This window comes from Hylobates moloch, unplaced genomic scaffold (assembly GCF_009828535.3).
Source record: "Hylobates moloch isolate HMO894 unplaced genomic scaffold, HMol_V3 SCAFFOLD_12, whole genome shotgun sequence".
Taxonomy (NCBI): domain Eukaryota; kingdom Metazoa; phylum Chordata; class Mammalia; order Primates; family Hylobatidae; genus Hylobates; species Hylobates moloch.
In genome coordinates, this window is record NW_026652287.1 from 70,643,153 (window position 1) to 70,670,356 (window position 27,204).

The 27,204-nt window shown below is 38.2% G+C and overlaps 2 protein-coding genes across 5 annotated transcripts in view; both read right to left on the reverse strand.

The window, feature by feature from the left end:
- The window catches only part of PTPRB (protein tyrosine phosphatase receptor type B), a 123,636-nt gene extending 98,445 nt beyond the window's left edge, over window positions 1–25,191 (reverse strand). The window contains exons 1-3 of the mRNA XM_032170731.2: window positions 24,923–25,191; window positions 23,256–23,651; window positions 10,073–10,329 (exon numbers count right to left, since the gene is read on the reverse strand). Coding sequence (XP_032026622.1) covers window positions 10,073–10,329; window positions 23,256–23,651; window positions 24,923–24,977 — 708 coding nt within the window. The 5' untranslated portion in view covers window positions 24,978–25,191. The remainder of the gene's footprint in view (window positions 1–10,072; window positions 10,330–23,255; window positions 23,652–24,922) is intronic.
- A 472-nt stretch (window positions 25,192–25,663) lies between these two features.
- The window catches only part of PTPRR (protein tyrosine phosphatase receptor type R), a 271,414-nt gene continuing 269,873 nt past the window's right edge, over window positions 25,664–27,204 (reverse strand). For all 4 annotated transcript variants that reach the window (XM_032170734.2, XM_032170735.2, XM_032170736.2 and 1 more), the window contains one exon: window positions 25,664–26,865. In XM_032170734.2, the coding sequence (XP_032026625.1) occupies window positions 26,772–26,865 (94 nt within the window). In that variant the 3' untranslated portion in view covers window positions 25,664–26,771. The remainder of the gene's footprint in view (window positions 26,866–27,204) is intronic.

Here is a 27,204-nt window from a genome sequence, read left to right on the forward strand (position 1 = left end):
CTTTCTTCCTTGCCACCAGGAAACCTTTCCCAGACTACATGGGAAGGGTGGGGCCGCTTTTGATTAGACATGAGTGAACAAGCAGCTGTCTTAAAAAAAAAAGTCATAGCAATTTAAAAACATTAATTGGCCAGGTGCGGTGGCTCACACCTGCAAACATAGCACTTTGGGAGGCTGAGGCAGGTAGATCACTTGAGTCCAGGAGTTTGAGACCAGCCTGGATAAGATGGAGAAACCCTGCCTCTACAAAGAATACAAAAATTAGCTGGGTGCGGTGTGCGTGCCTGTAATCCCAGCTACTCAGGAGGCTGCAGCAGGAGGATTGCTTAACCCCAGGAGGCAGAGGTTGCAGTAAGCCCAGATTGTGCCACTGCATTCCAGCCTCAGCAACAGAGTGAAAACCCTGTCTCAAAAAAAAAATTATTAATTATAGTTCATGGCTAAAAGCATGAATCTTGTCACATTACGAACATAGATGTTGAATAATACAATAGGTCATCAGGGGGTCTGGGAGCCACTGTTTGAGAACCGTTACTTTGGACAGGGGTTTGAAGCGGACATGGGGATGAGGGGGCAGTGGTGTTGGATGGATGAGGGGAGGGCAGAGTAGACTGGTTAGGTTAATCCACACTCCCATCACCCATGACCTAAAAGGCCATGCATGGTCCTTACCCCGGCCCCTTATTACCTGGCCTCTGCCCATTTCTTTCCTCCCTCCTGCTCGCCTCTTATTCTCCACTTGCTTTGGGTCTGATCATTCATTTACTTTCATTCAGCAAACATTGACTAGCCACCTATTGTGTGCCGGGCTCTGGTATAGGTTTTGGAGGCTCTGCTCCCCCACCCCTGCCTATGGAACTGACTTGCCCTAGAGCTCTTGTGCCTGTCATTTCCTCTTCTTCAGCCACTCCTCCCCAGGCTCTCTGTTTGGCAGTCTTTAGTCCTTTAGGTTTCAGCTTCAACACACCTCTAAGGGGCCAGTCCCTTTCTGACCTCACAAGGAGAAATTATCTCTTTATTATTCTTCATCTCAGTGGCCATTTGTTTAATTCAGGGCAATGACTTTTGGTAATAATCTAATCATTTATGTATTTGTGTGCTGTCTGCCTTTCCTGGTCATATGGAGGCTTCTGTTAGAGTAGAATCTGTGTCTGTCCTGCTCTTCTTGCACAGGGATTTTCATCGTCTCAACCAACATTTGTTGAATCTTCATGTCAGCTTAGTAAATATTGTTACGTGAATAAATATCCTAAACAAGTCCTTCTAAACATGGTCCTGTTGGTCCTGCTGGACCATGTTTAGAATGAATGTTTAGAATCTTAAATACTATCCTGGAAGGGAAGAGGGGAAAGAGAAGAGAAAAAAGAGGGAAGAGCAAAGGAATGAAAAAGAAGAGAAGATTGATTTTGAAGACAAAGAGAAAACGGTGGGAAAAGTGAAGAGAGAGAAGATGAAAGGAGGAAAAGGAGAAGGAGGAGGGAGGCAGTACCCGTTAGAATAGTGGTTCTCAAAGTGTAGCTCTCAAATTATCGTCATCTAAGAACTTGCTAGAAATGTAAACTTACCGGCCTCACCACAGACCTAGGAATCAGAAATCCTGGGGATGGAGCTCAGTAATGGAGCCCTCTGCATTTTAATAGGCCCTCCAGTACTAGTTCATGAGAAGGAGCTATTCAAATTCTGAACAAAGTCTCAGATTATACCCTAAACCCTGTACTTGATATCATTTTACATTCAGGAGAGTTAATGAGATCTTGGTTTAAAATTTTTTTTTTAATAAATTTTACTGAGCTCTTTGCTTATAAGAAAACTACATAGATGACTTAGAAGAACAATTTTAGAATGTATTATTTAAGTGAATTGGTGACCTTTACAATATATAATACGCATATTTTGATATGTATAGCTCCTCTTTAAGAATTAAGTGAGATCGCACCACTGCATTCCAGCCTGGGTGACAGAGCGAGACTCCATTTCAAAAAAAAAAAAAAAATTAACTGTGACTACTTAAGCAAAAAGGATCAACATGTAGCAAACTTAATACATGTTAGACATAAGGCCAGTTTGATACCTTTCCTCCTAGGAGGTACTTTTGTTATGCAAATCTCACTCCAGGCTTCCCCCCAGGTATTTATTAGAAGAAAGCATAGCAATCAGGGAAATGTGTCAATTAAAAACAACTACAAGATGGCAAATCCTTTTGAGTTTTACTTCGAAGGGCTCAATAGTAAATTCTGGCAAAAGTGAATGCAATTTTAACCTGCAGCAGGTGTGATGCATTAAAATGTAGAGAAATGTTATTTTGATAAGTAGTTTAAAGCCAAAAACCATGACCATCCTATTTTGTGTTTAGAGAGACAGTCTGAGATACTTATTTTTGAAGGAACTTTTCTAGCTAAACTTCCTAGATCACAGGTCTCCAGGAAAATGGAAATAATAGAAGCATTAGGAGAGGGCGGTTGTAAGGATTAAATGAGAAGGTGCATGTCATATGTATAGTACAGTTCCTGTCTAAAGGGCTCAATAAATATTAAGTTTCATGACTATTAGTAATAATAATATTCTATGAATAACATTAAAATAAATAATGAATGCTGAGCACTCGGTAAAATTAGAGAATGACAAAGTTCACGACTGAGAACTCGCCTTTCTGAGAACATCCAAATGACCATAAATTATCATTGCTTCCAATCTCGTACCTAAAATCATACCCAAGAAACTCTTCAGTAGATCAACACCCAAAGACATTTAACAGCTGCTCAGTCTGTTGGACCAGCCAAGATTTTTTTTTAAATACTGCAAGGGAGGGGTGGGAGTGCCGGTTACGTCTCTAACAGCAGGCTCCACTGTCTCTCTAGAACACATCTCTAAGGTTTCCTGGTATTTTTTTTTCCCACACCTATTTATCAGCCTCTTCCCCTCCCCTACTTTTTATTTTGTTTTAATTTGAAGGAAATGGGCTTTACATAGCTTTTGTTATAGCTTTGTAACTACAAACAGCCAAACAACTTATAACCAGATGTGAGTGCAAGCGAGCCACTCTTCCGCTCAGGCACTTCTGCTGCATCTTCTTTCACACCACAGTTCCTACCACCCCACCCTCGGAAGGGAGTCTACTCCCAGATGAACCCAGTTGAGGCAGTAATGCTTGCAATGGGGCAGTCTGTATGGGTGTAGCTGCTGTACACTATGGATTTAGGAGCTAGCAAACATTTATTACCAAACCCTAGGATAGCAGACAAATAAAGCATGGCTTATGATAACATTGGCTTTAAAGAAAAGGAAAACAAAAACAGTCACCCACAGAAATTATGGGTGGAGGGAATAGGCTGCATATATCCTGAATTAAGTGTGCAATCTCAATAAAGTTATCAAATTCAGGAAATTCAAAATGGATATACTTAAATCCACAGTCTATATTTCAATTTTGTCAATGATCTCAATAATATCCTTTTTTGGCTTGTTTTCTCTCTACATCCAGCCCCAAGGATCCTGTATTGCTTCTAGCTGTCAGTGTCTTAATCTTCTTTTTAAATTTTTTAAATTATTTATTTTATAGAGATGGGATCTCCCCACGTTGCCCAGGCTAGTCTCAAACTCCTGGGCTCATGTGATCCTTCTGCCTCGGCCTCCCAAAGTGCTAGGATTACAGGTGTGAGCCACGGCACTCAGCCTCTTAATATTCTTTAATGTGGAACAATTCCTCAGTCTTTTAAAATGACCATTCTGACATTGGCCTTTTCAAATGATACAGGTTGGTTATTTCCGTAGCATCTTCCTCCATCTGAATTTATCTGATGTCCTTGTGATTAGATTTAGGTTGTATATCCCCAACAATACTTTCTCCTTTTTTCTGCTTTAGTGTTTTTCTTAACAGACTGATTATTCAGTTATTCTCCAATGGATTGCAAACCTGATTGCACATTAGAACCACTCTGGCAGATTTTCACACACTAGGTGCTGAGGTCCTACCTCAGTAAATCCTGATATAGGTCTGAGGTGGAATCTTAGAATGTGTATCTTTCAAAAGCTTCCCAGGTGATTCTGATATATGTATAACCAATGGTAAGCAGCACAAGCTTCCCCTCTCAATCAGCACGTCCTGGCTTCTCTTTTGATCTCATTTTGCTTTCCCATTGCCATTCTCTCTCCCCATTGCATCAACTCTCATCTAGGGTAGAACTCGTCTGCCCAGGGAGACCAATGTGGCAGAGAAATACTGTCATGTTAAAGGGCCCATTTCAATGCATGTGTTCTGTTCATGGCTGTATTTTATGTGCATATGATTATACAGTCATCCCCCAGTATGGGGGTGGATTGACTCCAGGACCCTTATGTATAACCGAATCTCCACATACTCAAGTAAAATAGTTGGCCTTGCAAAACCTGCATATACAAAAGTTGGTCCTCTGTCTACCTGAGTTTCAAATTCCACCAATAATGTATTTTCCATTTGCATTTGGTTGAAAGAAAGCCCCGTATAAGTGGACCTGCACAGTTCAAAACCATGTTGTTCAAGGGTTAACTATATGTTCACAAAATAGCAACATGGTCTTTTTGTGCACAAAATGGAAAACAATGCAAATCACCCAGCACTAAAAGAAAATGAAAGAGAATAAAAATCCTTGAGATTTTCAGGCTGGTGGGGTCCAGTGAATTGTAGACCATCTTTATGCTATTGGCACATGGCAGTCCACTTTAACTGGCAAATTAAGAAAACTGTAGTCCATGTTAGAATTAGGCTTGAATGATGCTAATTATAAATTAAGGTCTTTTGAAACGTATCCTCCCCACAATATGTTATTCCCCAAGTGGCCGTTTTTGTAGCATCAGCAGTCTCAGAGTCTGTTTATATTGTATTCATTCACACTAGTCAATCTAGGAGTCATGACGAGTAATCAGAGGATGGTTTGCTTTTTCCCCCCCACTACTTCTTTGCCCTCCTCCCTCCAGGCATTTGCCTCAGTGAAGGGGAATTTTTTCCCATCTTTAGTTCTGGCTACGGAACAGTGGTAGCAGTGGGGTGTCTCCCCTGCATACTTTAAGTGACCCAATATAGGAGGTTATCCCAGACTTGCAGGGGGTGGAGTTTTCTGCATTTGCAGGGGTGGGGTGTTTTCTGCATTTGCCTCCTCATTTATCTGGAGACTCACACTGGGCTGTGATCTCTTTGAAGGCCAAATAGAAGGAAACACAAAACTGTGAAAGCCCAGACCAGTACCACAATGGCTATTCATGAACTGAGGAAATGCAATCCTTCTCCCAGGCCGGAGCGAGGAGGGGTGGGCAGGGAAAGATTTAGAGATATTTAGCAGTATCAGAACCAGCCAGTAACATTTCTAATGCATGTTCTGCATTTTATCCCTTTCAAAGTATTTTCACATAATATGTTGACTCATCTGGTTTTTACCACCCTGTGAAGAAGGCAAGGTAGGAATGATGAAGCAGGAACAAGGAGAAGCTAGTATGAATAGCTAAAACTATTGAATATTTATCATGTGTAGCCAGTGTTCTTATTTGTTTTTTGTTTGTTTGTTTTGAAACAGGGTCTCATTCTGTCATCCAGGCTGGAGTGCAGGGGCGTGATCACAGCTCACTGCAGCCCTGGCCTCCTGGGCTCAAATGATCCTTCTGCCTTAGCCTCCCCAGTAGCTGGGATCACAGGCATGCACCACCATGTCTGAGTAGTTTTTTTTTTTCTTGTAGAGACAGGGTTTTGCCCTGTTGCCCAGGCTGGTCTCGAACTCCTGGGCTCGAGTGATCTGCTCACCTCGGCCTCCCAAAGTGCTGGGATTACAGGTGTAAACCACTGCATCAGGCCTAGCCAGTATTCGAAAACATTTTACTTAATCAGAATTTAATCCTGTCTTATGAGGCAGAGTGAGTACCCATAACTATCCCTATGTTAAAGAAGAAATGAGTGGGACTTGAGTAACTAGTAGATATCACCACTGGGATTTAAGCCAGGTTTCTCTGACACAGAGCCCCAGCTTCTGATTTATTAGGTCTAGAATAGGGTCCAAGTGGTTGCATTTCTAATAAGTTCTGGGACTAGGGTCCATACTTGGAGAACAATTGATCAAAGTATTTCCTGACTCATACCATAGACAAGTTTCCTGTTCTACTGATTTTGTCCTTGAGAAGACACGCAATCCACATAACACTATTTATAAAGGTGACAATAACAACAATGGCAGCTAACATTAATTAAATACTATTTTACTATCATTCAGGCACTACTCTAGGCCTATGATATGTGTTAATTCATTTCCTGCTCAGGGTTGGGGGCTAGAAGAGAGAGAGCACCACAGAGTTTTGAGGTCAAGTGCTGGCCCAAGTATACCAACTTCCAAAGTCAGACCCCTCACACTGGCAGGTAAGGATGTGAGAAGAGAGAGAGAAAAGGAGAAGGGCAGGGAATACTCTGATCCCCAAGAGTCAACATAGGACAATCTTGCAGTAGTATTAGAGAGGAGTGATTGCTGGATTTCAAATCATGTCCTCCTTGGCATTTACCTTTATTATCAGGCACACTATGTAAGAGACTAGGTGACTAGATGTTTAGGAGAGTGTGTGTGTGTGTGTGTGTGTGTGTTTACTCCTCTTGGTCTGTTATTCTCTTGTCATTTAATCTTGGGCAAGTTCCTCTTTAAGTTTCAGCTGGGTATCTATAAAACAGAGATAGTGGTGGTGGTGATGATGATGATGATGATAATGATAATGATGATACTATGGTAGATTGTTTAATGGTCACAGATTCCTCCCACTCAATATGCACGCCCCTTTACAATGTGACTTTGCAGCTCTTTCCACCAAGAAATGGAATCTATTTCTACACTCCCTGAATCTAGCCTGGTTTGAGAGTTGCTTTGATCAGTAGAATATGGCAGAAGTGATGTTGCATGGTTCCAGAAGCTGGGCCTCAAAAGGCTTGTAGCCTTTGACTTCTGGTGAGGCTGCCCTAAATCATCATGAAAAGGAAGCTGGTGTAGCCTACTAGTGGATAAGAGGCCATGCGGAGGAGAACCCAGACTCCCCAGCCTACACCCAGCACTGACTGCTAGTCATGCAAGTGAACCTTAACCCTAACCCATCAGTCATCATAACCAGATGCTGTCTGATAAGGAAAACAATGGACATATAGAGATTTTATTTTTACACAATTCCAAGCAATTAAGTCAAATGATTTTACTCCTTTCTTATACTTTTCTAGGCATCCTCTGTTGAGACAGAGTACCTTTTGACATTACTTTCAAGGGACGGGCAATTTATAGCCCAAGTGACTCATTTTTACTTTTCAAAGAATCTAACCACAGCTGTTTATAACGGACTGTTATAAAGTTAAAGCTCTTGCTAAATCAAATAACAACCCCTCAGGGATGCCCAGTCTAAGGCGTTAGAGTCATGAGAGCTGCAACTGTAGAAACTGTCTTTTGAAAGAGCATAGCTTTTACACATTAGCTTTCCAGGACATAGTTAAAACTTTGCTTAAGCTTCAAGAAAAAAACTGGAACATGACATAGTTGGATGCATAGTCATTCTGACACCCTACCTGGGAGCTCATATAAACACTGCAGTGAATCTCACTCTAGAAAAAGGCTACATGATCCAAAGCTGCAAGCCCAGGTCTGGGGCTGGATCATGTGAGCTCTGTAACACAGTGCTGGGTTGGCCCACTGTGTATTGTGTCTGCAGAGCTCTGGAACTGGTTGTCCTGGAGTCTTGACTGCAGCAGAGCCTAGCTACTCCTTGGACTTCTGTGTTTCACAATGGTTAAAGCTAGGCAAAAATGGGAGACTGTTCTTTTTTGCTAAAAGACAACCCTTTAGTGTTCAGGCAGATAAATGTTTATAATAGTTTTTATTCAATATTTTTCTTATTTGACACACTTAATTTTTTTTTCTGTACTGTTACATGTATTTAAGCTATGATATAAATAAAATCTCTTGTAAACTCATGTTAGAATGGAAGTTTTGGCTAGGCACATTCAGCCACAATGAGGAGGTGCTCCCTCAAGAAACATTCATTTTCAAAAGTGTTGATACTATTCAGCCATGAAAAAGAATGAAATCATGTCTTTCACATCAACATGGATGGAACTGGAGGCCATCATCTTAAGTGAACTAAGTCAGACATAAACACTGAATGTTCTAAGTGAGAGCTAAATAATGTGTACACATGGACATAGAATGTGGATTGGCAGACAATGAAAACTCAGGATGAGAGGGTTGGAAGAGGGTGGATAATGAGAAATTACTTAGTGGGTACAATGTATGTTATTTGGGTGATGGGTACTCCCAAAACCCTGACTTTGCCACTATGCAATCTATGCATGTAAGAAAATTACTATTGTAATTGCAACTTCAACTAAATTTAAACAAAAGTTTTTAAAAAGTTTAGTTAAAAAAATGTAAGTGGTGAATCTCTCACTCATGTCAGTGGTTGAAAGGGTTTGAGAGCTGGAGATTTAGGGAGAGCACAGTGCCAGTTGATGATGGTATCCTTAAGTCATAACTCTCTTGCTTCCATTTCCTGTCTTCCTTTCCCATTTTCCAAGCTCAGACAGATCTGAAACCATAATTATCAGGCTAGGAGAGGTGGGTGAAAAGCTTGGCGGAGAGTGAGAGAATTTGGACATGTTTCCCTTTCCCTGCTTTAAGCCCAAACTGGGTGGGGTGATGGGAGAGGAGAAGCTAATATTTAAGTCAAATTTAGAGTTCATGTTATTTCCTGGAGTTGGTATTTTTGTTAATGAACTGAGAGTAAGTATTGAGTTTTAAAGTGATATAAAGAGTGTCCAGAAAAGTAATGGGGCTTTTCTAACTTCTATTCAGAAGTGAAGGAAGAACTAGGTCACAGGAAAGATTTATAGCAAAAGCAAAGTAGAGACAAAAATAAAGTCCCATGAGTTATTCAATGTACTGGCTATATTTGTTTTGTGATCAATAATGAAACATGTGCTCACCAGCCGGGAACCATATGCAATGTGAAATTCTGCACAATGCAAAAGATACCAGAATGCTAAATGGATGTGAAGTCATATGACTTCTATAAATGATTTGGGTTGTTTATTAGGAAAAAGCTGAAGTCTGCCAGTGGAACCTTAGCTTTTTTGATGTGCTATAATTACACGTATTGCCTAAATGGTGGACTAAAACTCTGCAAGGAAAGCAAAACCAAAGAGATGAACACCTGAAGCAGAATCACTACTTGAACAGACTCCTGTGATGGTGCCACCCTGCTTCTCAGTCATTTGACTAATGTCACTTTGTGGAGGTGGTTCAAGAGTATTGATGTGGAAGTGGTATGTGACTTTTGTTTATCTTTTACTGTGCTCCTGAATCAATTATAGTGATTCTTGAATCTGCCATTGCTTTAGACTCTCTCCCTTCCTTTAGAGCTTAAGTAATTATGACATATACGCAGGGATGCCTGCAGGGCACTGATTTCAATTTCTATTTTCTGGTTTCAGGACATGTGTAACACCATGAACCCTGACTTTGGTTCAGAAAATATGGCCAACATACAGTTATGCCATGGCAGCCTAATTATCTGCATCTCATAAGGACATAGAAATTTTGAGTCAATTTCAAATATTTTCATTATGCAAAATGCTTTCCTGTACAATTAGCAGCCAGGACACAGAGTGAGAGTGCCTAATCCCCTACTGCAGCAGTGGCATTTTTAGCAAAGCAAGTCTTTTCTTTCTTTCTTTTTTTTTTTTTTGAGATGGAGTCTCGCTCTGTTGCCCAGGCTGGAGTGCAGTGGCGCAATCTCGGCTCACTGCAAGCTCTGCCTCCCGGGTTCACGCCATTCTCCTGCCTCAGCCTCTCCGAGTAGCTGGGACTACGGGCGCCCGCCACCACGCCCGGCTAATTTTTTTGCATTTTTAGTAGAGACGGGGTTTCACCATGGTCTCGATCTCCTGACCTCGTGATCCGCCCGCCTCGGCCTCCCAAAGTGCTGGGAGTACAAGCGTGAGCCACCGCGCCCAGCCTAAAAGCAAGTCTTTTCAAGTAATGAGCCTCCTGAGACGTGCACAGACCACACTCCACACACCCCCTCCTTTTACCTCTTCAGTGGTGCTGGAGAAGGGCTGAGTAGTCGACAAAACCCATGATGTGTCTGTAATTCCAGTCATGTGCAGATTGGGATGCTGCCTCTCGCTGCTGCTTCGGCTGTAGTTTTCTGCAGCATTTCTGATGAAGGCCTCGGTGGTATTCCTAATAAGGCGTTCCAGGCTATCTGGAACTGCATTAAAGGTAGTGGGAATCTGGGGTGGGGCTGTGTTTCTAGTGCTCCTCACCGAAACTTCTGCTCCCAGGCCAGCTGAGGTAAAGAAAAGATAGTTGCAAAGATTATTCTCATGTTTTATGAATTCTTCACATAAAATCAATTTTACTTAGAAAAAGAGGGCCTTTTCAATAATGGGCATGTGGATAAGCTTCAGTTATATGAAAAAGCAAATATACTTTGAGTGTGTGACAATGTTCATTTGTCCTGTCCAATTCACCCATCCTTTATCCATCTATCAATTTTATAATCTGGAAGGAAAGTTGTAGAAACTGTGCTGCCAGAGAAAAACCCAGCTCTGTGTAGAAAAGGGAATTAAACCTATTCTATGAGAATTTAGGGGGGTCACTGAATTGGCTTCAGGGGAATCCACGAGTCTCCAAAAACTGTGCACCATTCTATGTATATGTGGATGTATACTTTTCTTCTGTGAGGTACTGTCATAGCTTTTATCAGCTTCTCAAAGCGGGTGTTAAACAAAATACCAGGTTGAGAATCACCGTTCATGACTTGCCTAACTTTACTACAAAGATTGACAATTCCTTGGAAAGTAATGACACTTCGTTAGCCACAGTGCAAACTGTTTCTAATCCAACTGTGTGAGTTACAAATGATGAGACTGTTGTATTTTCTAAGCTATCTGTCTTCTGGAAGAACAAAGAATTGACTTATAATTTATGAGCTGGTGGGATTAATTTATAGCTTTGTTCTGCAAGGCTGAATTGCTCATATTAAAAAAAAAACATACTGGTTCATGAATTAGGTTCACTTAGCCATAATTTTAAAATGTGCCCTCCGTCTCCTGGGGATCTTGCTAATGTGCAAATTCTGATGCACTAGAGATGGTCAGAGCCAGCCTTTTTAACAAGCTCTCAGGTGATGCTGATGTCGCTGGTTTTTGGGCTGCACTGTGTAGCAAGACCCTAGAGCACACTTGAAGCACTGATAAGTTCTGTAAATTATGGTTTGAGGTGGTATGTTTAGATGTTTCCATCAACTCCATAGTGCACTAGAGTTTTATGGGATAGAAAACCCCACAAAATCTTATATAATCAGCTAACCGTGCCTTTGAAGAGTTTCTGGCTAAAAGACTGGGAAAGCGAGGCTTTTATTTTTAACTACTCATTTACTGGTTATTTATTCAAACAATTGTTTATTAAACAACTACTATGTGCCAGGTGAGGTCTCCTAAATAAGCTATTTATCATCCTATCTTCCCTGTTCTGGTCTGCCTTACTTAGCCCCCTTTTGAGTCTCATTCCTTTCCATTCCAATTTCAACTGATTAGTGCATTTCATATGATAATGTATGTAAAGAGGAGGGAGATGAGGGCACAAAAAGAAGATTAAGCTGGAAAAGGTATTTTTATAATTTATCAAGATATAAATATCAGCAGTTCTTCTGAAAGTTAACAAAATAATCTTGGCTATAAAGCATCCTTTCCTTGAGATACAAAGGGTTGTGCAAAGTACCCTATGCATAAGGTTGATGGATTTAGCAAATAAAAATACATTATATCCAGTTAAATAATTTTAGATAAATAGCCAACCAATTTTTAGTATAATTCAGTATATTTAGTGTATCCCAAATATACAATAATACAAAGATGATAACATACTATGTATTCGTAATATACTAAAGATTATTTGTTATTTATCTGATATTCAAATGTAACTGAGTGCTGTGTATATTATCTGGCAATCCTACTTGTACATCTACTAGATCTCAGCTTTGACTGATTTTTGGACATTCCCCTCAGTTTCTGTTTGTTTTTGCCTTTCTAAATCTTGTGCCACTATTACAGCCTTTGTGCCCAGGTTAGCCACTCTGGACATAGATCAGATTTATTCATCCTTGGGGTGTTTTCTACATGACAAACTCAGTTACACCATTAGTGAGATTCCTTTACAACAAACTCCAGGAAACAATCTTAATTCTGCAGTCTTGCTTAAGTTAGGTGCTTGAACATTCCCTTAAGATTGTGGGGATGTAAAAATTTCTGTATAAGGAGATTAGCATTTTGGTTGTTTTGAGCTTTGGTTGATCCTGATCCTCTGAGTTGACTGCTACATATGACAATTTTAGCTCTTAGACCCTCAAAAAAAAAAAATTTAACCATGGGGTTAGGACAAAAACAAGCTTCTAAATACCTAGCATGTAATTACATGTCTTAGTATGTCAACCTATGCTTACTCTTCTTCACTAAAGAGCTGTTGGTAAGTTTTTATCCTAAGAACTTTTTAAAAAATTAGTCAGCTTACATAATTCAGTGGATAAAACTGGACTTTCCCAAAAATAGATAAATTTTCAAAACACTCTTGAAATTTCTCTGCAAATAACATAGGTTATTACCACTGCACGTAGCTTTGGACTATCTTATGGAAAAAATTTCAGTCTTATGTCATTATCTTTAATTAACCTTCTAAATATATTTTTAAAACATCCCATACCAAACAAGTTCATTTTCCATTTTAGACCACCACCTTTTTTTCCAAAGAAAGAAACTACAGAATATTCAGGTCCAGTACCCTTTCATTTTGTGTCTGTGTTTTTAACTTGTGCTATTTAAGAAGCAAGAAAGAAGATTTAGTCTTAACATTCAACTTCCAAGTTTTGTCAAATTTAAAGCAGTGGTTTGCAAACTTTGGTAGTCATCAGAATCATAATTGGAGCTTGTTAGAATATTGAAGCCTTGGTCCTCCCCCTGGAAACTGCGATCTAGCAGACTTGGTGTGAAAAAGCAGGACCTGAAACCTGCTTTTATAACAAGTTTCTCAGGTGATTCCTAATATACATGTACATATATGGTTTTAGTCATACACATAATATGAACCAAAAAGAAATTTGAATCATTTCTTATGCGGTTACTGAAGGATTATAAAATGGATGGGAAGAAAGAAAATCCATTATATAAATATATAAGATGATTAAGTTTTTTTTTTTTTTTATCTCCTGAACTCTTTGTTGAAACAGGTGCTGTGAAATTTTATTTGAAATAGTAGATCTTTGGATATTTTGTTATCCATGAATTATTTGGGTGTTCTTAAAAAATGTATATATGTTTCACAGTTCACAAAATAGCAAGATGTTTTGACAAATGCAAGGAAAACTTCTTATACAATGGAACAATATATGAAAGCTATTTTTGAAAGCTTTATTGTGCCATTGTTACTACATTGTTTCCCTACTATAACACAATTTCTCCCAGAACACAATTCAAGGTAAGGTCGACCATTCTTGGTCAATCTAAAAAGTTTTAGCATTTAAGTTGCATAAGGCTCTTTTTATAGGGTACTATCACCTTACAAAGTGATTCGTAATGACTGCATAATATCAAGACCATCTTTCAAATTCATTTTTAAAAGAGCAATGTGTATTTTATCTTATAAATTCATCTATGGCTCAGAAATAATAATAGAAATAAAATTTTTTATAAAGATAATAAAGATAATATATTGTGTAAGTTTTCCTTCTTTAAATGATACAAATAACTTTTAAGCATGTCGAAAACAAAATAACTTGAATGAAACTCATTTTTGAAATAGAAGATTTTAACTATACTGGTACTTTCTATTCTGTAGGAAGAGGCCAAATATAATGTGCCTTTTTGACAGTGAGTAAATCATCTGGAAAAAAGACAACAAATGAAACAGGAGATACTTTAGAAAAGGATGATATCTATCTTATCTCTCTCTCTCTCTCTCTCTCTCTACCTACCTACCTACCTACCTACCTAATCTATCTAGTTGGCTCTTTGTATCTGCGGGTTCCTCATCGATGGATTCAACCAATTGCAGATCAAACATATTAGGAAAAAAATGGATGGCTGCATCTGTACTGAACATGTACAGACATTTTTTCCTTGTCATTATTTGCTAAGCAATACAACAACTATTTATATTTACATTTGTTAGGTGTTATTAGTAATCTAGAGATAATTTAAAGTATATAGGAGGATGTGTGTAGGTTATATGTAAACACTACATCTTTTTATATAAGGAATTTGAGCATCCTTGGATTTTGATGTCTGCAGGAGGTGCTGGAACCCATCCCCATGTTACTAAAGGATGACTGTACACACACACATACACACGTGTGAGTGTGCATTAAATAAGATTTGACTGGAATAGATGGGAATGATAATGGACTAAATAATTATTGGAAATAGTTAAGAGAATAACATTTCAGAAAATATAATTAGTGAAATAAAGGGTACATCTAAAATACATATCTAAATTACTTTTAAAAGACCCATGATTAGAAAGAAAGTACAATTAATAAACGGAAATTGATACAAGACATAGCATAGTAAAACAGTAAAGCATAGCACAGGGAAAAAGTTAAATTAAAAAAATAATTGGAAGGCTAAGTAAATCAAAGAAATATGTTTCAATAGCCAACTATTACTCAACAATTCTACTATGCATAGCATTATGAAGATGTGCCTGTTTTACCTGATACCCTATGTTTTCTTTAGGAGAAAAGACTGAAACAGTAGGGTGGAAGGAAGGCATGCTGGGCGGAGGAGGAAGAATGGCTCCAAAGTTCAGGGCTATCAGGCTATAGGAGAGAGGTGTCGAACCAGAGACTAAACAGAGTCAGGGAAAGGGGAGCTGGAAAGCGGGTGAATAACTTGGCGTGCGCAGGACTGACTTGTCCATTAGACACAATAGGCACAGTAATTAGGGCCCATGATAATTTTAGGGCAACACAATGATTTAATTTGTTTGAAAATAAAAAGAAACTTTAGAGTCAAAGAAAATGTTTTAACTTTTTCATAGATTAGGAAAAATGACAATTTTAGGCTACATGAAAATCTATTATTTTACTTTTCTTTTTTTCAGCAGAGGAAAGGGACCACAGAGGCAAAAGAACCCAGGTCCCATGAAAGTCATACATAGCCCTGTGTGTGCCCTGATAAGTTCAGTGACATGTCACAGGCTGAATATGGTTGGGGAACGCTGGATGCTATACCTGCTATCTTCAATGATCATATAAATCATGTATCAGTAATCACTGATAACATTATTTTCAGACATTATATTTAAAAACGGTCCACTACAAGGCCCATGTTGTTACCATGATGCAAGAAGAAAAACCCTAAAATGACTGTGACAGCCAATTTAGTCCAAGGAGGGTTTGTATACACGAAGGACACTTTCTGTTTTGTTTTGTTTTTCCCCACAAGCTCTTTGTATTCACAAGTACTTCTGCCAGCCACTAAAGCCAACAACTTCTACGAAAACTTTTTTCCCAAGGGTGTATATGATTGCTTATCTTTTACAATGTTCACACATTTTATTCCCTCTCCCAAATCACTACAACTAAACAATTACTTTAACCAGCAGTTATATCGAACCTGCCAACAATATGGTTTAGTTCATCAGCAAAATCTCTTTTAGGGATTTTACTGGCTCAGCCATATCAGGGACACTTGAAAATTTGCCTACAAATATTTGCCTGCTTTCCAGTGCTGCCCTTGGAGTTAAAAAAGAAAATTCCTGCCCTCAGATAAAGGTGAGATTTGAATGAATGAATCTGAATTGAGTGGTGAATAAATGAATAAACGCTGATTGGTTGGCTGACATTCTATATTCAGTGTTACTTTCTTCACACAATGAAATGTCTGAGTGAAAAATAACAATTTTAGACAATTGACTAGCTTTTTATAAATGTAAGGAGACTTGACATTTCTTCGAAAAGTTATCCAAACCATGGATGGAGTTCTGCATCCTTCACCTGAAAGTTCTGGAACGACACAGACATGGCCTATCTGCCAATGGATTTGCGTGAATGTTTTTGAAACCAGTTTTGAGTTTATAATGTTTTAATCTCCCCCTGGCAAGGAATATTTGCTTAGATCTACCAGCAAACCAATAATTTCCTTTGAGTAAATTTCCCTGTTTCCATACAGATATGAAGGCCAAGGCATGAGAAATTTTCCCCATCTGATAGATTCATAAAACTTCAATAATTGGGCCACTGTAAGCTTTGTTGTCTGCTTGGGGCCAGTACTATTTCTTGCTGGAATAGATGCAACTGTAACTTTTTTTTCTTTTAGAGATAGAGTCTTGCTGTGTTGCCCAGGCTGGTCTTGAACTCCTGGCATCAAGCAATCCTCCCACCTTGGCCTCCCAGAGTGCTGGGGTTATAGGCATGAGCCACTGTGCCTGGTCAACTGTAACATTTGATTGCTTGGTGAGTTTAAAAATTATACTTGGATTGCACAGAAGACAAAAGCAATAATTTATGATGCCATACACTAACTATTCATGGCATTCCTGAAAGTAGTCCTTAAAGCTTTATTATTCCTTTTTCCTTTACTGTTCTGATAGTAAACACTTTGCACAAAGTTGAAACATTTATTAATTTAATCAGGAAGAAGAAGTAGTAATAATGGTGATAGCTAAACTATTAATATGATAAACTCTTGTGTGCCCCCAAAAGACTGTTTAAAAATATGCAACTTTAAAATTACCCTTGAACCATTTTTTTAAAAGAATGAGTGAGCACTCCTCAGCAAATGTAAAAGAACAGAAATCACAACAAAGTGTCTCTCAGACCACAGTGCAATCAAATTAAAACTCAGGTTTAAAAATCTCACTCAAAACCACACAACTACATGGTAACTAAACAACCTGCTCCTGAATGACTACTGGGTAAATAACAAAATGAAGGCAGAAATAAAGATGTTCTTTGAAACCAATGAGAACAAAGACACAACGTACAGAATCTCCAGGACACATTTAAAGCAGCGTATAGAGGGAAATTTATAGCACTAAATGCCCACAAGAGAAAGCATGAAAGATCTAAAATTGACAACCTAACACCACAATTAAAAGAACTAGAGAAACAACAGCAAACAAATTCAAAAGCTAGCAGAAGGTAAGAAATAACTAAGATCAGAGCAGAACTGAAAGAGATAGAGACACAAAAAACCCTTCAAAATATCAATGAATCCAGGAGCTGTTTTTTTGAAAAGATCAACAAACTAGATAAGACTGCTGGCAAGACTAATAAAGAAGAAAACAGAGAAGAATCAAATAGATGCAATAAAAAATGATAAAGGGGATATCACCACCGATCCCACAGAAATACAAACTACCATCAGAGAATATTATAAACACCTCTATGCAAATAAAACAGAAAAACTAGAAGAAATGGATACATTCCCGGACTCATAATGTGTCCAAGACTAAACCAGGAAGAAGTTGAATCTCTGAATAGACCAATAACAGGTTCTGAAATTGAGGCAATAATTAACAGACTACCAACCAAAAAAAGCCCAGGACTAGATGGATTCACAGCCGAATTCTACCAGAGGTACAAAGAGGAGCTTGTACCATTCCTTCTGAAACTATTCCAATCAACAGAAAAAGAGGGAATCCTCATCCTGATACCAAAGCCTGGCAGAGACATAACAAAAAAAGAGAATTTTAGACCAATATCCCTGAAGAACATCGATGCAAAAATCCTCAATAAAATACTGGCAAACCGAATCCAGCAGCACATCAAAAAGCTTATCCACCACAAGCAAGTCAGCTTCATCCCTGGGATGCAAGGCTGATTCAACATATGCAAATCAATAAATGTAATCCATCACATAAACAGAACCAAAAACAAAAACCATATGATTACCTCAATAGATGCAGAAAAGGCCTTCAACAAAATCCAACAGCCCTTCATGCTAAAAACTCTCAATAAACTAGGTATTGATGGAACAGATCTCAAAATAGTAAGAGCTATTTACGACAAACCCACAGCCAATATCATACTGAATGGGCAAAAACTGGAAGCATTCCCTTTGAAAACCGGCACAAGACAAGGATGCCCTCTCTCACCACTCCTATTTGACATAGTGTTGGGAGTTCTGGCCAGGGCAATCAGGCAAGAGAAAGAAATAAAGGGTATTAGATTAGGAAAAGAGGAAGTCAAATTGTCCCTGTTTGCAGATGACATGATTGTATATTTAGAAAACCCCATAGTCTCAGCTTTGGGCTGAAATTTTGGATCTCCTTAAGCTGTTGAGCAACTTCAGCAAAGTCTCAGGATAGAAAATCAATGTGCAAAAATCACAAGCATTCCTATACACCAATAACAGACAAACAGAGAGCCAAATCATGAATGAACTCCCATTCACAATTGCTACAAAGAGAATAAAATACCTAGGAATCCAACTTACAAGGGCTGTGAAGGACCTCTTCCAGGAGAACTACAAACCACTGCTCAACGAAATAAAAGAGGACACAAACACATGGAAGAGCATTCCATGCTCATGGATAGGAAGAATCAATATCATGAAAATGGCCATACTGCCCAAGGTAATTTATAGATTCAATGCCATCCCCATCAAGCTACCAATGACTTTCTTCACAGAATTGGAAAAAACTACTTTAAAGTTCATATGGAAACAAAAAAGAGCCCACACAGCAAAGACAATCCTAAGCCAAAAGAACAAAGCTGGAGGCATCATGCTACCTGACTTCAAACTACACTCCAAGGCTACAGTAACCAAAACAGCATGGTACTGGTACCAAAACAGAGATATAGATCAATGGAACAGAATAGAGCTCTCAGAAATAATACCACACATCTACAACCATCTGATCTTTGACAAACCTGACAAAATCTAGAAATGGGGAAAGGATTCCCTATTTAATAAATGGTGCTGGGAAAACTGGCTAGCCATATATAGAAAGCTGAAACTGGATCCCTTCCTTACACCTTATACAAAAATTAATTCAAGATGGATTAAAGACTTAAATGTTAGACCTAAAACCACAAACACCCTAGAAGAAAACCTAGGCAATACTATTCAGGACATAGGCATGGGCAAACACTTCATGACTAAAACACCAAAAGCAATGGCAACAAAAGCCAAAATTGACAAATGGGATCTAATTAAACTAAAGAGCTTCTGCACAGCAGAAGAAACTACCATCAGAGTGAACAGGCAACCTACAGAATGGGAGAAAATTTTTGCAATCCACCCATCTGACAAAGGGCTAATATCCAGAGTCTACAAAGAACTTAAACAAATTTACAAGAAAAAAACAAACAATCCCCCCAAAAAGTGGGCAAAGGATATGAATAGACACTTCTCAAAAGAAGACATTTATGCAGCCAACAGACACATGAAAAAATGCTCATCATCACTGGCCATCAGAGAAATGCAAATCAAAACCACAATGAGATACCATCTCATGCCAGTTAGAATGGCCATCATTAAAAAGTCAGGAAACAACAGATGCTGGAGAGGATGTGGAGAAATAGGAACACTTACACTGTTGGTGGGACTGTAAACTAGTTCAACCATTGAGGAAGACAGTATGGTGATTCCTCAAAGATCTGGAACTAGAAATACCATTTGACCCAGCCATCCCATTACTGGGTATATACCCAAAGGATTATAAATCATGCTACTATAAAGACACATGCACATGTATGTTTATTGTGGCACTATTCACAATAGCAAAGACTTGGAACCAACCCAAATGCCCATCAATGATAGACTGGATTAGGAAAATGTGGCACATATACACCATGGAATACTATTGCAGCCATAAAAAATGATGAGCTCATGTCCTTTGCAGGGACATGGATGAAGCTGGAAACCATCATTCTCAGCAAACTATCACAAGGACAGAAAACCAAATACCGCATGTACCACTCATAGATGGGAACTGAACAACGAGAACACTTGGACACAGGGCAGGGGACATCACACACTGGGGCCTGTCGGGGGGTGGGGGATTGGGGGAGGGACAGCACTGGGAGAAATGCCTAGTGTGAATGACGAGTTGAGTGCAGCAAACCAACATGGCACATGTATACCTATGTAACAAACCTGCACGTTGTACACATGTACCCTAGAACTTAAAGTATAATTAAAAAAAAAAAAGGAATGAGTGCTTAATGTGACATACTGGCAAGGACATATATTGGAAAGTACTTTCTTCTCTCTACATTCTATTGTAATGACCTATTTATTTACTTATCTGATTTCCCCATTACTCTAAGGAATAAGATGTATTTAATGATTTTCAACCTTGGCTGCACATCAGAATCACCTAGGAAGTACTTTAAAAATACAATACCTGATTTAGTCAGCTTAGAGGATAAAGCTCAGGTTTTGTACTCTAGTATTAGTTAAAAGCTGCCATGTGAGTCTAATATGCAGCTTGGGTTAAAAATCACTTGTGGAGGGTACCTTAGTACTAGCACAGGGTACCTTAGTGCTAGTACAAGCTCTGGTACATAGTAGGTATTAAATATTACCTGAAAACTTGAATATAATCATTAATGTGTCTTTTATGAAACAAATCTGAAACATGTGGCTTAGATTTTTACCTTCATAGGTCTGCTTTCTTTTACGGAAGAACACACAAAAAAATTCACACCCCATAGATGAACAACACATGTATTTGTGCTGCTGTAGATTATAATACTTAGTTATCAACTTAAACAATGATTTGGAATCATTCATTGCAAACATATGAACGCATTTCGGTTAATTTTTCACAGTAGCTACTCTAGCTAGTCAGTGAGCTTTCATGATATAGGTCTACAAGTATCATTCTTAATCTTTTATCAGGGCTGGGCGTGGTGATTCATGCCTGTAATCCCAGTACTTTGGGAGGCTGAGGTGGGAGGATCACTTGAGCCCAGGAGTTGGAGGCTACATTGAGCTATGATCACACCATGGCTCTCCTGCCTGGCAACAGAGCAAGACTTTGTTTCTAAAACAAAAACCAAAGAAAAAACAAAAACAAAAACAAAAAACCCCATATTGGCATATTTAAGATGGAGCAGAAAAATATATCTGTTAGCTTATAATTGTGTTAAAGCAAAAGTATGTGTTATACTTATGTGTACTCAAATATAAGGGTGTTTTTGTACCACAATTGTGCAAATTTTAACTTCTGCTTTTTCTAGAAATTAATTTCTTTCCCTAACACATATTATCAGGCATTTTTTGAATATAGCATTGTTCAGTGGTTGATTGCAAATGGCTTATTCTAGTTATCTTATTTTTGAAGTCTATTACTAGACGTATTTGTATGAGGGTCATAGGAGGTAGTTTTTCTATGAATTATCTTTTATCTTGAATAACTCACCACTGAGTCCATATCTACTTTTTTTTAAAGTTCCAACTAAGTAATCTTATGTTAAATAAGGTTTGATTGGGGTTTGGGGATGAATCTCACTTCTTGTGTAAAACAGTAAAAATGGAACAGTTATAATGTTTATATTATTTAGGAGAGGCCTTGATAGATGAACCACAGGAAAGGTATTGTACAAATTGGTGCTATATGCTGAATATTTTCTGATAAAGTTGAATTTTTGAATACGTTTTTTATCTTATTCTCATAGGCAGAAATGATATAAGAACAGAAACTATAACTCTTAATTTTTATTGTAGCAAAGCATACCACTTATTGTAGAAAAGCATAACATGTTCAACTGGCATCTAGTTAAACGCTTGTTTTAACTTAGAGAATAAATGAATGAGAAAAAATTGTCCAAAGATTACCATGGTTGAAAGACTAATATAAGACTCAAAAATCAACACCTAAGGAAAAGACTTAACAATACAGTGGATGCTGATCTCCATATTGGATTGTGGATCAAAATTTTCTGGTGATTAATAAATATCAAGTATTATGCACAAATCCAGATTTCCTGAAACAGAATCTTAGAGATGGTTGTAGAGGAAAAAATGGTGGGAAAGAATCCTGGGAATGTGTATTTTTTTTAATTTTTATTTTTAATTCTGGGGTACATGTGCAGGGTGTGCAGATTTGTTACATAGGTAAACGTGTGCCGTGGTGCTTTGTTGCACCTATCAACCCATCACCTAGGAATTAAGCCCGGGATGCATTAGCTACGGGAATGTGTATTTTTAGTAAGCCCTCCCTTTTCTACCCCAGGTGATTCTTATACAAGCCATGGGGCAAGTCTGCGGTCAAGCATTTGGGAACCTCTGGTATAGTGAAATGTACACTGAACAAAGAGTTAAAAAACTTAGCCTCTAATCATAGATCTGCTGCTAATTTATCTGGGACACTTTACTTAACCCTGACAAATTTGTCTTCTTAGTGAGGTGCTTCATTTCTTGATAACTTTTCCCATGCTTTGTAAGGTTCATTGGTGCCTAATATATTGTGATTCATCAGTTTTATCTTTCATGACTTCCTAAAGCAAACCTCTAATAGAAGAGTAAATACACAATTGCGTGATTAACTTCAAGAGAAGATTAAACTGCCTATATATTCCACAAGCAAAAATTCCTAGCTCAGGACTGAACTGTGTCCCACACCAGGAGCTTGCGCATGTGTATAACATGTTTTTTACATGTGTCCATTATCTGGGTTACATCCATTAATGGTCAATAAATTAGAAAAATCTGTGGCTGCCCTTTGATTCTTAACATTTCAAAAGTATGTTACCTCCAAAAGATATCTACCCCCAAAACATCAATACAAGAGATTTGCAAAAACACAACTATCTTCCAGTCTTATCAAGCACCATTCTGATGTTCTAATAATTTATTATAATCAGCAAATAGAAGTGTCTGTCAATAAAATCTAATAATTGCCAGATTACTGACTTTAGTCATTACATATATATGCTGTGTATATGCCTACATCCATATTCCTACATCTAACAGTGCTTAACTGGCAGAGAAGAGAGGCTCATGAAATAGTTGTTGAATTAATAAAAGAAGCAAAACAAGAAGGGAAGGAAGAAAAAGCAATAGAAAAAGTTGGGCTTATTTTAATGAAGGTCATGAAGTTTTCCATCATTGGGCACGTCACCATCCACCTCCATTAGCTTATGAATCTTCCATAGGAAATATGTTGGGGCATGTGGACTTCCCTTAAATGTAAAACAAACAAACAAAAATCCCAAGATATTTAGTAGAAAGATTTTCAGGATTTGTTCTGAAAGGAATAGCTCACCTTTTTTTAAACAGAGGCTTTCATTGACCAGTTTTCCCTCCTTGTTGACATCTATTTTCATCCAGCTATGGAGGTATTTCCTGGCCTTCTTGACCACTACTCTGGAGCCTTGTTTCTGGAGAAAGAGAGAGGCATTTTCCACCTCAAGGAAGCCTTCCTGATCATAGCAGGTCCATCGGGGTGCCTGGGAACAGCGGTCCAAGATGGCTGAGCGGGAGGGGCCGCGAGAGGAGTTGGAGATGGCCAAGCACAGTGCAGATTTAACATGAAGGAGCTTTTCATCCTCAGTCCACCTCCACTGCTGGTTCTGGATGGTCCTATTGCATGAGCCCACGACCACTTTCTCATTTGTGAAGAGACACTGTTGTTTCTGGACGTGGACAATCTGAAACCCTTCTGGAAGATGAAAAGCTCATAAAGCACTATGTAGCAAATTATGAGGCCCATTAGAAAATGGAAGAACCCACCCACAAATGAGCTAAATAAAATCACTAGTTTTACTTATATTTTGTTATTGCTATCAAGTGAATATTCTCATATTTAACACATGTGATTTAAAATTCCAAAGCTGACGATGTAAAATGTCAATATGTTACACTTAACTCCCCATCTTTTTTTTTTAATTTTCACATGCTTTAGGGGAAAAAAACACACCTCTTATTGGAAAATGAAAGGAAGCTTGGAAAGAAACAAAACCATCCAAGATATACAGTATATTTTAGCCCAATTAGTTAGATATGCTGAAGTTATGAAACGCTCAGCTCCCTTTTTAACCATTTGACATATTTGATATAAGCTTCCTCCCTTACCTTAAAAAAGTACCCCCTTTTCCAGTCTTTAAATTCACATTGCAGTAAGTATTTATATACAAATTTCATAGTTTGAATAACAATTTTTAAAAATTGCATACATTTATCAAAAAATAGAACAAATTTTCCCACTTCTCCAAGCACAACCTCCTAGCTAATTGCAGCCAGTGAAAGTATTGATTATCACCAACTAAATTTCCTTTAGTCATGGAGAGGAGCATTTCTCTATTTTATAACAATATCTACAGTTTTCTCTCAAATACAAATAGATTTTTTAAAAATCATCATGCTCCAATGTAAGAAAATTGAACATCAAATTGCTAAACATCAGTATTAAAGAGCAAGATACTCTGGCTCAGAAACCATTTTCAATGAGGTTTTACTTAAATTGCCCAGCTAGCTCATGAAAATGTTCAGCCTTCCCAAATGACAACTTCCAAATAAAACACACTACATTTCCTCACCCCCTTTAATCATATTCCTTCAATTTTCTTTCTTCAACATAAAAGAAAATAAAACTATAACCGGGTTGGAAAAAGGCTTGGGGAAAGCCACAGACTGTTATATAATAATACAAACTTTTCCTCAGGGTTCTTTATGCTCTGCTCTAAATGTATCATTTCAGGGGCTTCTTGTAGCATTTGGAGGATGAGAGGAGAGCATTTATTTTCTTTTGGAGAGAAATCTCAACAGTATGGGCATAGCTGGCTCCTTTTATTCCCGCTTTTCATCGTCTTTGGCTAAACTGCCATGGAGACCTGGCTCCTTCTACCTTATTTCAGACACTTTTCAAAGACCAGAGACTCCTCAGCTAGATCTGGAAGAAATGCCTCAGGAAACTGAGGCAGACCCACTCACCTGAGTTCCTGAAGATCAAGCAGGTAAGAATCACCACGTAAAATTCAGCCTCCATTTTCCACTTAGCAACTGTTCATGCTTCGCTTGGGGAAAAAAAAAAAATTCTCCCAGATAAGAGAAGCAAAGACTAGGAAGGAAATGTGCCTTCATGGTGGGGGGAAAAGTCAGTGACGAGCACTTCCTCCTATTGAATTGTTTGGGGAAGTTTTACACCAGTGTCCTTTTGTCTGTTTCCTTAGAAAGAAGGGATTATGATTACCTCTCTTTTTTTTATGTAGAAAATATTCCAGCCTTCAAGAGCAGAGTAAATCTCGTTAAGACCTCACCTACCTTTCCTTTGGCATGTGACTACTTCTTAACCTCAAGAAGAAAGAAAGGAATTGTAATCTCAGATAATTGAATGTTCCTGAAACATTACATCTCTTCAGGTGATGTGATTCTGCTGAATAAACATAAGCCATGTAATTGATGAGGGTCTATGACAAGTGATATAAAGACATAAACATGTACTGTTTGTATAATGATACGCTGCGAGTCTATTGAGGAAAACCACATAATGATGGCACTTCTAGATCATTATCTCCCAAGTGATGACAATATTACATTTTGAGATAGTCATCTTCACTGGGGAGATGCAGACACTAAAATTAAACCCATCACATTATCTACTTTGGCCTTCCCCAAATAGAGGATGGTGTCTTTCCAAATAGAAAAAAAAAAAAAAAGAATATGCTTTACTCGGTGTTTAGTATTAAGAGTTTATTGGCAGTATGAAACAAAGTCAACATTGCTGCATTAAAAATTCATATATGAGCAGAACGGCTAGTGTTTGCTGAGGGTAGTTATTTTAATGTTTTTTGTCTCTTGAAGATTGAAACCTTTCAGAAATGTAAGGACATACATGGAAATGTCCTTATAAGGAACCTCGAAAATGGGACAGGTTATATCATTCCTGAAGGCATATACCTTTTGTTGAGAGAGAGATTCCAGGTAGATAGCATATTCAAAAATCCCTTCTTAGCAAAAGAGAGACAAGTAGTCAAAATTCTTGATACTTCATAGTTGCTACAAATTTGTTTTTCCCTTTCAAAGTAAAATGACTCACGACGTAGAAATACAGTGGATAGAGTTCTGGAGTAGAAGCCACCTCTATGCCCAATAATAGAGAGTAAATACATATATACCCAGTGACAATCATTGTGCTCTGTAATTGTTTGATAGGAGGTACTATAAATACACATTTAATAGGTAATATTATCAAGACACATTTCCATATAAAATAGTTACTGTTTTTGATTTTTGCTTTTCAGAAACAAAGACTTATTTGTTAAAAATCCATTATCAATCACTTGCAACTTTAGCAGCAAGATTCTGGTAACTGAGAAAGGTAATAGCACTTCAAAACAGGAACAGTTTAACAGCTGACGGTCCATTCACAAGACAGATTTTGCAAACATTAAAGCATCTAACACATAATACGAATGTCTTCAGCAGCTCACCCAGTCATCACCTGATGACATTTATTACTGAATATTACATACATATATTCTGTGTGGCAGATAGAGTCAGTACAGACAAAACAAAATCTGCCTTAGGCTGTGTGATAAACCTATCATACCTCCATCATCAAAAAACCTTCAGAATAATTTGGGGGATGCTTACAAATGCATTCATATACACAAGGAGCTGGAAATCTTAAATATGTTGCCCAGTCTTCCACAATCCATGCCATACATTGGCTTCAGAGCTTCTCCTTCCTTCCATTGCAGGAAGCTCCTTCTAGAAGCCTTAGGTGGGTAATTTGATTAATCACCCCAAGAGATTGATGGTCTGATAAGTCTTCAATGACTCACTGGACAGTCTCTGCTGAAAGTCTGCTCTCATACAGGCACAGAGCATGGTGCACAAATTCATACTGCTCACTTGTTTGCACCATTCCACCTCTGCAAGGAGGAAATCACAAAATAACTCATTTTGCTAAAATCTTGCAATTTCAAGTAACACAGAGATTACATCCAAGCTAGGGTGTTATGCCAAAGACACATAAAACAGTCGACCTAGTGGTTCTTTTGTTATCCCTCTTACCTGTGTCCAAATGTCTCAACTATCAAAGTTAACATGCTAATGTATATAAAGGGCTTAACACAGTCCCTGGCACACACTAGGCATGTGATTAATTTTTACCTATGTAACATTACTGGGGAGGTGGTACAGCCTAATGATCAAGTACTTGGATTTGGCACCAGCCAAGGTGAGTTCAAATCCCTCCTCTGCCAATTCTT